This window comes from Herpailurus yagouaroundi, unplaced genomic scaffold (genome assembly GCF_014898765.1).
Source record: "Herpailurus yagouaroundi ecotype Mexico unplaced genomic scaffold, PumYag 140, whole genome shotgun sequence".
In the NCBI taxonomy this organism is placed as follows: domain Eukaryota; kingdom Metazoa; phylum Chordata; class Mammalia; order Carnivora; family Felidae; genus Herpailurus; species Herpailurus yagouaroundi.
This window is the reverse complement of record NW_024412395.1, coordinates 13,894,644-13,907,340: the sequence shown is the minus strand read 5'-3', so window position 1 is coordinate 13,907,340 and position 12,697 is coordinate 13,894,644. Positions and strand designations below refer to the sequence as shown.

At 34.2% G+C, this 12,697-nt stretch overlaps 1 protein-coding gene across 3 annotated transcripts in view; it reads left to right on the top strand.

Annotated features, from left to right (window-relative positions):
• Nucleotides 1-12,697, top strand: part of DPP10 (dipeptidyl peptidase like 10) — a 1,330,293-nt gene that overhangs the window by 1,223,008 nt on the left and 94,588 nt on the right. For all 3 annotated transcript variants that reach the window (XM_040474884.1, XM_040474883.1, XM_040474885.1), the window contains exon 11: nt 5,492-5,615. In XM_040474884.1, coding sequence (XP_040330818.1) covers nt 5,492-5,615 — 124 coding nt within the window. The remainder of the gene's footprint in view (nt 1-5,491; nt 5,616-12,697) is intronic.

Below are 12,697 nucleotides of genomic sequence, written 5' to 3'. Positions count from 1 at the left end.
GAGAGTATTCCATACAAATAATTTAAGAATATATTTGCTCTAAGAAGTTTATCATCGTTTAGGCATAGGTTGGAGATGTCCCCGCCAGAACACAATGATTTTTCTGAAGCCACGTGAGAAGTGTTCTGTCTCTGTGTCTAGTACTGTTTCTGTTTCTGTCTTTCTGCCTCTCTGTCTCTCTGAGTGTGTGTGTGTGTGTGTCTTTCTTTAAATCTCTCTATTTCTATACAGTGTTCTGTCTGTGTCTGGTGCTGTTTCTATCTGTCTCTTTGCCTCTCTGTTTCTGTCTCTTCCTGTGTGTGTGTGTGTGTGTGTGTGTGTGTGTCTTTCAGTATCTCTATTTCTATACAGACACATACACATACACACTCATATGCAAACATATACACACATCTATGATTTATCTAAACTGATGCATGTGCTTCTCCTGAAAACTTCCCATATTTTTCTTATGTGTACGGTGAGTCATGTAACTGCATTAGTGTACTTTGGACATGACGCTTACCTTTGGTAACACCTGTTTCCCTCTCGTATTATCCTTTTTCTCTTTCTAATTTTCTTTATCATGTTATTCTTAAATCTTTCTAAGCTACCTCAAATTCTTTTTTATATTAAAAAATCATATATGTAAATATATAAAGTAAATTTTTGTTGTCAACTATCAGTACCAGTATTCTCATATTTATTAGTGACCGTATTCCTACAAATTCCAAGATATACAAATCATTATTTTTTAATGTGTAAATGTAAACAAGCATAAATTAATTTTATTACCTTCGTCCTTTCCCCATGCTCTGTTAAGACCATCATATGCTCTCTTTTTTGTGGAGTTTGCGTTGTGTTCATAACATATGGTTTCATAGCTACCCATATCATTTGAAATTCTATTTAAACTCTCAGTAGCAGAATACCCAAATAGTTAATTTACCCCATAATAATTTACATATCTACTCCTTTTTTGGGTATGCTGTCTAAACATCTACTATATTTTTATAATATCTTCAGATCTGCACAACGGCAATCAATACATGACTCTTATTCAATTGCTCTGTGTATTTATGAACTATCTTTTTTTTCTTTTTCTTTTTTTCCACTAAATCTGAACCTCATATATGACCATCTCCTAGCTTTTTTTTCCCTCTCGTAAAATCACTATCATGACAATAATAATAATTGAATATATATGTGCATACCATATGGGGAGGAAGACTTATAAATAGAAAAAGGGTCTCTTAGGCCTTGAGCTACCTTATAAGCTTGTATTCTTTCATTCCTGTTCCAAAGAGCAAGGTTTGTATAGAATTTGAAGACATTAGGTCATTTGTTTTGGTCTGTTGATTCTTTACTTGGTTGATTGATTGATTTATAACAACTAATGTTCATAATTATAATAGAAATATGTCCCCAAGGTAGAATCAGCATTCAGTAGATCTTCCCTTCAATCAGATACTTAAACTCTACTCAAAGAATGTAAAATAAATTTCTATCCATTTATATGGTTTTAAAAATAAAAGGATACCATAGCTTGGAGAAAGGCATAATTTGTTTTCCTTTTTCCTTCCCCCATACTTCTTTATTTTTTCCAAAAAGCATATTTGTGATTCAGCTAAAGATCTTTTATCAAACAAATTCAGATCATGAATGAAACTTTTCTTCAACAGTAATTCAGCTTATACTGTTTAATTATTGTCTGTGTTGATTCTTCAGAATGTAGCACAGTAGGAAATAAGATAATGCCCCTTCATGAACATTCCAGACCCATTTGGGAGTTAGATGATTCACCTCATCTTTTTTTTTAAGTTTATTTATTGATTTTGAGAGAGACAGCAGCCTCACTCTCTTATGAGTGGAGGAGGAACAGAGAGGGAGAGAAAAAATCCCAAGCAGATTCGTGCTGTCAGCACAGAGCCAGACACAGGGCTTGATCTCATAAGCTGTGAGATCGTGACCTGAGCCAAGATCAAGAGTTGGCCACTCAACCTACTGAGTCACCCAGGCTCCCCCGATAATTCATCTCATCTTAAGGGGAAGTAACATCTTGTAAATTTTTACACTATGAGTGTAAGGTATTATAAGCATTCCTTATCTTTGCTGGAATTTATAAGTAAAATTTTAAAAATATATATTTAAGTTCTAGGCATTTTCCAGATTGTTTTGAGGAAGTGATTATCCTTTGTATTCAGATATCTCCAGGCTGAGGAGAAACAGTAATGTTTTATCTGTAGTTTCTCCTTACTCTGTGTCTTTGACTTGCTAGTTTGTCCTTCCTGTATCGTTGAAGTATGTCTAGTCTATACTGTATCTTTTTTTTCTGCCAAGGAATGTTGTTTCTTCCAAGAGAATCAAGTTAATAACAATTTCTCTGTTCATAGAAATGTCCTAAGTGACCCTTCTTACAAGTAATGCATAGTTATTATATGTGCTGCCGAAGCGAGCACAATAATGCATAGTTATTAACAGAAGTCTTTGGAATTGACTAGCGATGAGTTGGTCACGCATGCCATGACCATACAGTTATGGGTAGAGATCCCGTACTATGGAAGAGAGAGAGTTTGGTGCCACCATATACGTACAAAGATTATGTTGTGAACTTAGAGTAGTGATTGGACAGGAAGCCAGTGAAAACGCAGGTGTGACTTCTAGCATTGTACCTGTCTGCTGATGATGCTGGGGCCTCCATACCACGTGCCCTTGTGAACAATTAGATCTTCTGTGCCAGACCACCCAGCTGATACAAAGTCTTTCTTGACTTGAGTGCAATCCCTCTAACCTGCTTGTCTCTGTCTCTGTGGCTCAAGAGGATGAACTCCTCGAGGACTTCCTGGGTAATCCAGAGCCATGGAGACTAGGAACAAGCAGGAAAGCCAGTTGTAAGGAAGGGACAATTCCGCTGGTCACTGGTCGTGGGACACCAGATCTAATGTGTTCCTGAGATGGATTTCCAGGAGGACATCAGCAGCAGGCAGGCCAAGGAATGTGATTTCCAGGTAAGGGCCCTTCCCTATTCCCTCATTTGAGGAAGCCTGATTACTTATGAGCAAACTAAGGAGAAGTGCACCTAGGATCCTGAGACAAGGAAAGAAAGAATACAGGGTGTGACTTACTTCTTATGTGCGAAGCTTTACTTTAACTTTCATTTTAGATAATCACAACACTTTATCGTGGAAATTTCAGTGGTTTGAAGTTACCCCTGATAAACCTTATAAATTCAATTTTGGGGAGAACTCTCATCTTTCAGATTATAAATAAGGGTATATCCTAAGATAGATGGCATCACAGTAAATTGTGCTTGTAGGCATAAGACACATTACATACAAACACACTAATCACATTATCTAATCAAAGAGAAATGTTAAGTGGTATGAATATAAATTAATTATTTTAACTTTATTTTACACCTAAATTAGTGTTCCCCTTTAAAAATCACTTATTCACCAGATTTGCACTCGTTGAATTTCAGTTGTTTTACTAACATGAAATCCTTGTTAAAAGTCAAGATTTTCTATTGTAGATAATAAATATGTATCAATGTCTGTGAAGACATTATAAAGAGGATGTTCTTGCAACATTACACTTAAGGGCTACTTTGGAAGGGAAAACCCTTAAGATGAATATTGAAATTATGTTTGTTGTGGCCGCTGTTAATTATTTTAAAAATTGTTCATGTTGGTTGTCATCTCATTTGGCACAATATATAATATTACTCACTTTAGCTAATTAAGACAAATTTCTGATTGGGTTTGAAAATTTATGTATGCCAGTTCTATCTAGATTTTTCTATAAATTAACCTCGGTGATTTTGTAGTCTGTGGTCAGTTGTTTACAATAATCACACTATTTTTTCTTGAAAAAAAATCACTATTTTTTAACTTTAATTGTGAATAACATTTGCAGCAATTAGAAATATATATTGTCAGAATTCAGCATTTCTTTTCCTGATTATAGTATCCACTATCATTTTCTTCCATGCTAAATCCTCTAGAGAAATCTATTAGAGGTTAGTACCTATATTTCCCCCTTTTTGATATTCACACTGCTGAACATGATAATGCGTGCAAAATAGTTTAAACAAAACACAGTAAAAATGAACAGGGCATCATTCTTTGAAGAATCCCAAAGACTGATCCTAAACCAGTTGCGTATTTGATTCAAAGTTGCCTTTGTTAGCTATTTAGAGAACTTCATGTAATGATTTCAGTGGGTTTCTTGGCAAGTTTCAAGTGAGACTTAGCTGGTGTTGAAGGGTGCCAGATGTCTTGAAGAGATTGCTGAAGAAAATATGGCAGGGTTCACTGTATGATAAGTTTTGCTTGCCCTTCTACTGACACCTTCACTCTGATGGGCTGACAGGTTTTCTGGAGAAAGTGGTAGTTATTCAGTAACGTTAGAAACGTAAGATTCATGTAACTAAATGTCTAACCCACCTTTGTCTAAGGACAGGTGATTTGTATCACAAAGCTTTTCTCCCATAGGTGGTTTTTTTCTAAATCATATAAAAACTGGGTGGATTAATTTTAAGACAGTGCTTATGGACGGCACTTCTCAAGCCATTTCTAAATCACCTCATCTATTCTGAAACTGGGCAAATTTGTTGGAAAGTTTTTTTTTCCTTTTTATAATAAATTGAATCACTGTTGACAATTGTATTTTGTTTGTATGGGTTGAGGATTTTTTGAAACAGTGTGTAATTTCCTAAACATAAAATCTACAATGAAAGAAATATATACTAATTATAAGAGGAAAAAAATATAAGCTTTCCTAATCTAGAAGTAGCCTTAGAACATTCTGGGCCCCACTAATTAGCATCCTCACTATACCAAAGGTTCAATATCCCTCATCTCCCTCATTTTGATTTCTTCATTTTAAACTGTTTTAAATAAGATTTTAAAATTATAATATATGTATAGTCTATATTTATGTGTGTGTGTGTGTGTGTGTGTGTGTGTGTGTGTGTGTGTATGCATGTGTGTGTAGAATAAGATTGGCCCCTGGGTACAGTGAAATAACACAGAGATCATGTATAAGAAAAAATTGTGAAATCAAAAATAAGTTTTGCCTTTTAATTAATGGTTGCATTTTTTACAAAAATAGAATATAGCTTAAAAAATTATGCTTATTGCACCTGTTAGTGTTAATCAATAGAAAATTAAAAAATATATTCATAAATGTCTATCACCTTGATTATTTTATTTTTCCAAGGATTTCCTTTCTGGGATATCATTCACTTTCAAATTTATTCTCAAATTTTCTGTATATTTGTACCTGTATGTATATGTACATGTGTTAACATACACACACATATATTTGTATTTATGTGTGCATGAGTATTCAGAATAGCAGATGTGTATACATACATAAATAGAAATTAATGTGATATGGCATCCTTATAGTGTTTCATTTATCCTTATATATAAAATAACAAGTGTATATTATTGGTGCCATACAGGTTCTCTGGCTCTAAATGTAAGTTTTAATTTTGTTTCCGAACTAGAGAATATTATATCACTATGGTTAAATGGGTAAGCAATACGAAGACAGTGGTCAGATGGTTAAACCGGCCTCAGAACATTTCCATCCTCACGGTCTGTGAGACCACCACTGGCGCTTGTAGTAGAGTGAGTATAATTTACTTTTCTTTCATGCCTCAAATGAAGTATTTTATGCTACTCACAAAGGGAAATCAGGCAATCCATTGTACAAGGACCAATATTTAACTTCCAAAGTTAGTTGGGAAAGAGTCCTTCTATTAGGAGTATATATTTTAATCCATAAATCATCTAAACTTTGAAGTGAGAAATATATGATAAGCAAAAGAGAACAAACCAAGATTTAAAAAAAATGAATTCTTGTATTAAGGGGATTCTAAATCACATTAGTTTAATTCTGAAATACATTTTTCTCTCCATAGTTTGACTTTGATTAACTTGAGAATATGGAATATTTTTCCTGTTTTCTTCAAACACATTCCAAAGTTCAATTTCTATGGTCATTCAGATTAGTCTTATAAAATAATGGACAGCATCTCTATTTTTAAATTAAGTAAGAAGAGTAAAAAATAAAGTGGTCCTTGAACCACTATGATTTTGAAAGCCGGTTGCATTTCTATTTCTATAATCAGTTTTTATAGCTCTGCAATAAATCCTGTACATGTAATTTTTAAACTTCTTTACAGAGAGGAATACTATAATCAGTTTAAGTTGCTCTATTGTACACTTCTATTGTTACTTGCCAAAGTATTCCCAATTATTTGACAACAGAAATTTTCAAACTTTTGTTTCTAAAATTTTTTTGATGTTTATTTATTTTTGAGAGAGAGGGAGAGAGAGGGAGAGAGAGGAGAGGAGTGAGAGCAAGCAGAGGAGGGGCAGAGAGAGAGAGAGGGGTGCCACAGAATTCCGAAGCAGGCTCCAGGCTCTGAGCTATCAGCACAGAGCCCGATGCAGGACTCAAACCCACGATCTGTGAGACCATGACCTGAGCCAAAGTTGGACACTTAACTGGCTGAGCCACCCATGTGCCCCTCAAACTTCTGTTTCTGGACAAGATGGTGTACATGTTGATAGTCTAGCATCTCTGCTGTTGCCAACTATAAAGCTATACAAAATGTATTACACAACTATTCTCAGACAATAACAGGATAAGCACATAAATAGTGAAATAAAATAAATACAGAGGATAAGCCTACCTTTCTGTGGGGGCTACTTTGAGATCACAGTGCAAGTTAATGAGGCCCTAGAAAAGCACAGTGGTATCACTGATGTCAGTAGGCAGGGAGAATCAGTTTGAGACTATTGTGGTGGCTGAAATTTGGAGGACAAGTACCACCAGATTTGGAGTTGCAGAGAGAAGAGCTCTCTGGCAATCCATGTAGAGGGACTCTCAAGACTGTAGCTCAATGCTTAACTGTGCAAGCACATGACACGCTTCACACAGAGAAGCAAAAGGAGAATCTGCAGGTTGCACAACGCTTGGAGACTTTGGAGTGCTCAGCAGCAAACACAGAGCACTCTCACTGAAAACCCTTTGCATTCAACTCACAGCCCAGAAAGAAAATGCATTAGGAATAAGGTTGTTCTGTACTCTTTACAATAAACCTTTATATCCAACCTGGGAAGGATGAAGTGCATGCCTATAAATTAGCTGTCTTCCCAGAAGATAGTTTACTCTTTAAAAGGAAAATTAAAATTTAAAATATCAATTACACAATCAAAACATTCTATATATGTAGAAAAATAGAAAATGTAACCTGCCTGCCTCTCACCCCCCTGCCAAAATATTTATAAAAGCAGACTTACACACAATAGAGTTACTAAAATTAACAGATACAGATTTTTTAAAAATCTGTTTGAAAGATAGTTGGTAAATTAAAGGGTGGCCCTAATTAATGAATAGATGAGACATTTCAGTGGGTAAATAAACTGTAAAACAGAGAACAATGAAATTTCAGGAACTCAAAACAACAGTAACTGAAATGAAAAATTGTCTGGATGGGTTAAAACACAAACTGGACACTGTTGTTGTCAGGGAAATAAAAACAATTCAAACTGAAGTCCTGAGGAAAAAATGACCGGAAAAAAAAAAAATTAACAAAGCCTCAATTACCTGTAGAACAATATGAGCTGATGTATATGTATGATGGGATATACACAGAAGGCAAGATATGAGATACTGTGGCAGGAAAAAAAAAACGAATTAATGACTTAAGGGGCACCTGGGTGGCTCAGTCAGTTAAGTGTCTCACTTCATCTCAGGTCATGATCCCACGGTTTGTGGGTTCAAGCCCCATATCGTGCTCTCTGCTTTCAACTCAGAGCCTGCTTGAGATCCTGTCACCCTCTCTCTCTGCCCCTTGCCCACCCCCCCTTCTCTTTCTCAAAAATAAATAAGCATTTAAAAAAAGAAATAATGACTTAAAATATCCCAAATTTGAAACAAAATAAAACAAAACATTAACCTATATATCTAAGAAGTAAGCAAACCCCAAACAAGATAAAAACAAAGAAAATAAGTAGGCACATAATATTCAAATTATTGCAAACCAAAGATTAAGAGGGAAAAAATGAAAACAGCTTGAGAGAAAAATATATTACATATGGGAGAATATAATGATGAAAATTACTGCCTCTGTGTCATCAGAAACAACATAAGCCAGAAAGCAGTGGAATGCATTTTTAAAGGACTAGAAGAAAAACAGTGTAAACTCGAAGTCTATGTCCTATGAAAATAACTTTCAAACATGAAGACAGACATTTACAGATGAGTAAAAACTGAGATAATTCATCACAAGTAGATCTGTATAAATAACATCAAATTAAGTTATTCAGTCTGAAAAAAAAAAAAAATAGCACCAGATGGAAACTCAAGTCTAAATGAAGGAAAGAAAGGTGCCAAAAATGGTAAATATGTGAGTAAAATAAAAATGTCTTCTAGTTTTTTTTATATATTCTAAAAGGTAATTGATAATTTAAGTAAATCAAAACTATCAAACTAAAAGGCTTGTACACAGCAAAAGAAATAGTCAAGAAAATTAAAAAGCCAGCCTATGCAATGGAAGAATATATTTGCAAATCATATATCTGATTAGGAGTTAAGTCTAAAATATATAATGATCTCATATAACTCAATAGCAAAATAAAACAAAAACAAAAAAATCTAATAATCTCATTTAAAAATGGACAAAGGACCTGAATAGACATTTTTCCAAAGAAGATATTCAAATAGCCAACAGGTATATGAGAAGATGCTCGGCATCACTAATCATTAGGGAAATTCAGTCAAAACCACAATGAACCTTACACTTGTTAGCATGGCTATTATCAAAAAGACAAGAGATAAATAGAATCAGGGCGATGGAGAAAGGGAATCCTGTGCACTGTGGTAGGAATGTATATTGGTACAGTCACTATGGAAAACAGTATGGCAGATTTATAAATTAAAAGTAAAACTTCTGTATGATCTAGCAATTCAACCTCTGGGCATGTATCTCAAGGAAACGAAATCATTATTCAAAGGCCTCTTTGTCAGCCCATGTTCATTGCAGCATCATTTAAAATAGCCAAAACACGGGGTAAATATGTCCATCAGTGGATGGATGGATAAAAAATGTCACACACACATACACACACACACCACACTGGAATAACTATTCAGCCATAAAAAATAAAGAAATCCTACAATTTGTGACAACAGGGAGGGAACTTGAGGGCATTTATTCTAAATGAGGTAAGTCAGACGGAGAAAGACAAATACAGTATGATCTCACTTGTATGTGTATTGAAAAAAAAATTAGAGAAAAAGAGATTGTTTGCAAAGGGGAGGGTTTGGGTGGGAGTGGGGAAACCGGGTGAAGGTGGTTAAAAGATACAAACTTCCAGTTACAAGATAAGTAAGTTCTGGGGAAGTAATGTACAACATAATTATGATAGTTAACAATACTTTATTGTATATTTGAAAGTAGCTAAGAGAATAAATCTTAAAAGTTCTTATCACAAGGAGAAAAAATGCAGTTACGTGGGGTAATGGATATTAACTAAACTTATGGTAACCACTTCATAATATATACATATATGAAGTCATTATGTTGTATACCTTAAACTTATACAATGTTCTATGTCAATTATATCTCAATAAAACTGGATAAAAAGGAATAAATTTTATAATTTCTACAATCTCCAGAGAGTGGAGAAGGAAGGAAACTTTTCAGTTCATTTTGTAAGCATAGTATAATCCTCTTAACAAAACGAGGCAAGGCCATATGAGAGAACACTTTAGACTGATGTCTCATGCACGTATATACAAAAAATTCCTTAAACATATTAACATATCAACTGTGGCAATATAGAGAATTGTGCACTGTGACTAAATGGGGTTTATTTTGGTAATTTATGACTGGTTTAATATTGAAAAACAATCAGTGTAATTCATTATTTTAATAGAAGGAAAGAATTAAAATAAACAGTTATCTCAATAGTTAAAAAAAACAGTTGACAAAATTCATCACTCATTCATGATAACTTCAACATAAATGAATAGAAAAAAATTTTTCAATTTGATAAAGGATACCCACAAAATACCCCAATAAATAGACTCTATGGTAAAACATTTTCCTTAGTTATCTTAATACCAGCAATAAGGTAAGGATATACATTCTCACTCTGTTATTCAAACTTTATTAGAGATTCTAACCAGAGTAACTTGGTGAGGAATAAATATCATGGTGATTGGTAAGGAAGAAGTAAAATTCTATTTGTGGATGGCATCATTGCATAAATAAAAAGTAAGAAATCCACAAAAAAAGACTAGAGTGGGTCATAATTCACAAATCAGTGTACCAGTTTAAATTATTTGTTCAATTTCCTGATTTTTATTATTTTTCTATAAATAAATGTGAGTATATAGGATACTGTAATTTTCTTGAACACTTACTGAATTATTTAGGGGCAAATGGATATAATGACTCAAAATTTCTGTTAAGTTGTTTAGAAAAAGTATATTTTTAACATTCAATTGATTTTGAAAAAATATATTTTTTACCCTCTTTTCAAATGGTTTAAGAACAGGAGAGAGATATAATAATAAAGCAAATGGAACAAAATAGGAATTAATGAGGGATATGTCTAAAGGCTGTGCAAATGTTTCTTGAACTGGTCTTTTAACTTCTCTGTAAGATTGTATTTTTTTCAAAATAAGGATTTGAGAAGCATCAAAATGTGTTTCTCGATTCATAGTATTATAATGAGAAAAAATGCCACTAAAATCTTTAAAACATTAAATACATAAGGATAAATTTAACAAATAGCGTGCAAAATCCTCATATTGAAAACTACATTTTTGAAAGGCATTAAGGATGACCTAAATAAATAAAAGATATGCCACATGTTTGAGCTGAAAGGCTTAATATTGTAGATGGCATCCTCCTTGAAGTGAACTGTAGTTTCAATACAATACAAATTCCCAGCAGATTGATCAATTGATCTATCTATCTAGTAGAAACAGATAAGCTGTTTCTGAATGTATATGGAAGTGCAAAAGACCCAATGAGCTATACAATCTTGTTAAAAAAAACAACAGTGCGGGGCGCCTGGGTGGCGCAGTCGGTTAAGCGTCCGACTTCAGCCAGGTCACGATCTCGCGGTCCGTGAGTTCGAGCCCCGCGTCAGGCTCTGGGCTGATGGCTCGGAGCCTGGAGCCTGGAGCCTGGAGCCTGTTTCCGATTCTGTGTCTCCCTCTCTCTCTGCCCCTCCCCCGTTCATGCTCTGTCTCTCTCTGTCCCAAAAATAAATAAACATTGAAAAAAAATTAAAAAAAACAAAACAAAACAAAACAAAAAAAAACAACAGTGCTGGAGAAGTTGCACTACTGGATTTCAGGATTAACTGGAAGCCACAGAAACTGAGAGATGATAGTGGAGGCATAAGGACACACAGACAGATCAACTGAATTGACTGATAAGAGTTTCCGGAAATAGATTTCCTATTTATATGATCAATCGATTTTTATCAGAGGTGCCAAAACAATCCAAAGGGGGAAAATGATTCTGGAACAATCAATAACCAAAGGAAAAATACAGTGGTATTTAACATCATGTACCATATTCTAAAATTAATTTGAGATAAATTGCAGTCCTAAATCTAAGAGATAATACTGTCAATCTTCTAGGTAAAAATACGAGATATAACTTAGTTATACCGAAGAGGCAAAAAGCCATTAATCATAAAAGAAAAAATAATACATTAGGCATCATCAAACTTAGAAAGTTTTCAACAAAGTCACCATTAAGAAACAGCCACAGGGGTGCCTAAGTGGCTGAGTGGCCTCCGACTCTTGGTTCTGGCACAGGTTTGTGAGATGAAGCCCCACATAGGGCTCTGTGCTGAGAGCTGCTTGGGACTCTTTCTCTCCCTCTCTGCCCCTCTGCTTCTCTCTCTTTCTCTCTTTCTCTCTCTCTCTCAAAAATAAATATAAAAAAGAAAAGAAAGAGACACAGACACAGAATAGGAGAAAATATTTTGCAAAATGTGTTATCATACAAATATATGCATCTCAATAATGAAAAGACAGACCAATTAAAAAGATCAAAATGTGAACAGAAATGTATAAGGAAGTTATAAATTCATGAAGAAGTATTCAACATTATTAGACATTAGGAAAATATAGATTAAATCATAATAAAATAGCACTACATACCATTAGAATGACTAAAATTAAAACAACAAAAAGGTGACATTAACTATTGAGGAGGATGTAGAAAATTTCAGTTCTTATTCTTTTTCTTTTTTTTTTGCCATTAGTCTATTTTTTGGTTTTGTTTTTTTTTTTATTTTTTTTTTAATTTACATCCAAATTAGTTAGCGTACAGTGCAACATGATTTCAGGAGTAGATTCTTTAATGCCCCTTACCCATTAGGCCCATCCCTCCCCCCACAACCCTTCCAGTAACCCTCAGTTTGTTCTCCATATTTATGAGTCTCCCTCTTTTTATATTACTTTTGCTTCCCTTCCCTTATGTTCATCTGTTTTGTCTCTTAAAGTCCTCATATGAGTGAAGTCATATGATTTTTGTCTTTCTCTGACTAATTTCACTTAGCATAATACCCTCCAGTTCCATCCACGTAGTTGCAAATGGCAAGATTTCCTTCTTTTTGATTGCCGAGTAATTCTCCATTGTGTGTGTGTGTGTGTGTGTGTGTGTGTGTGT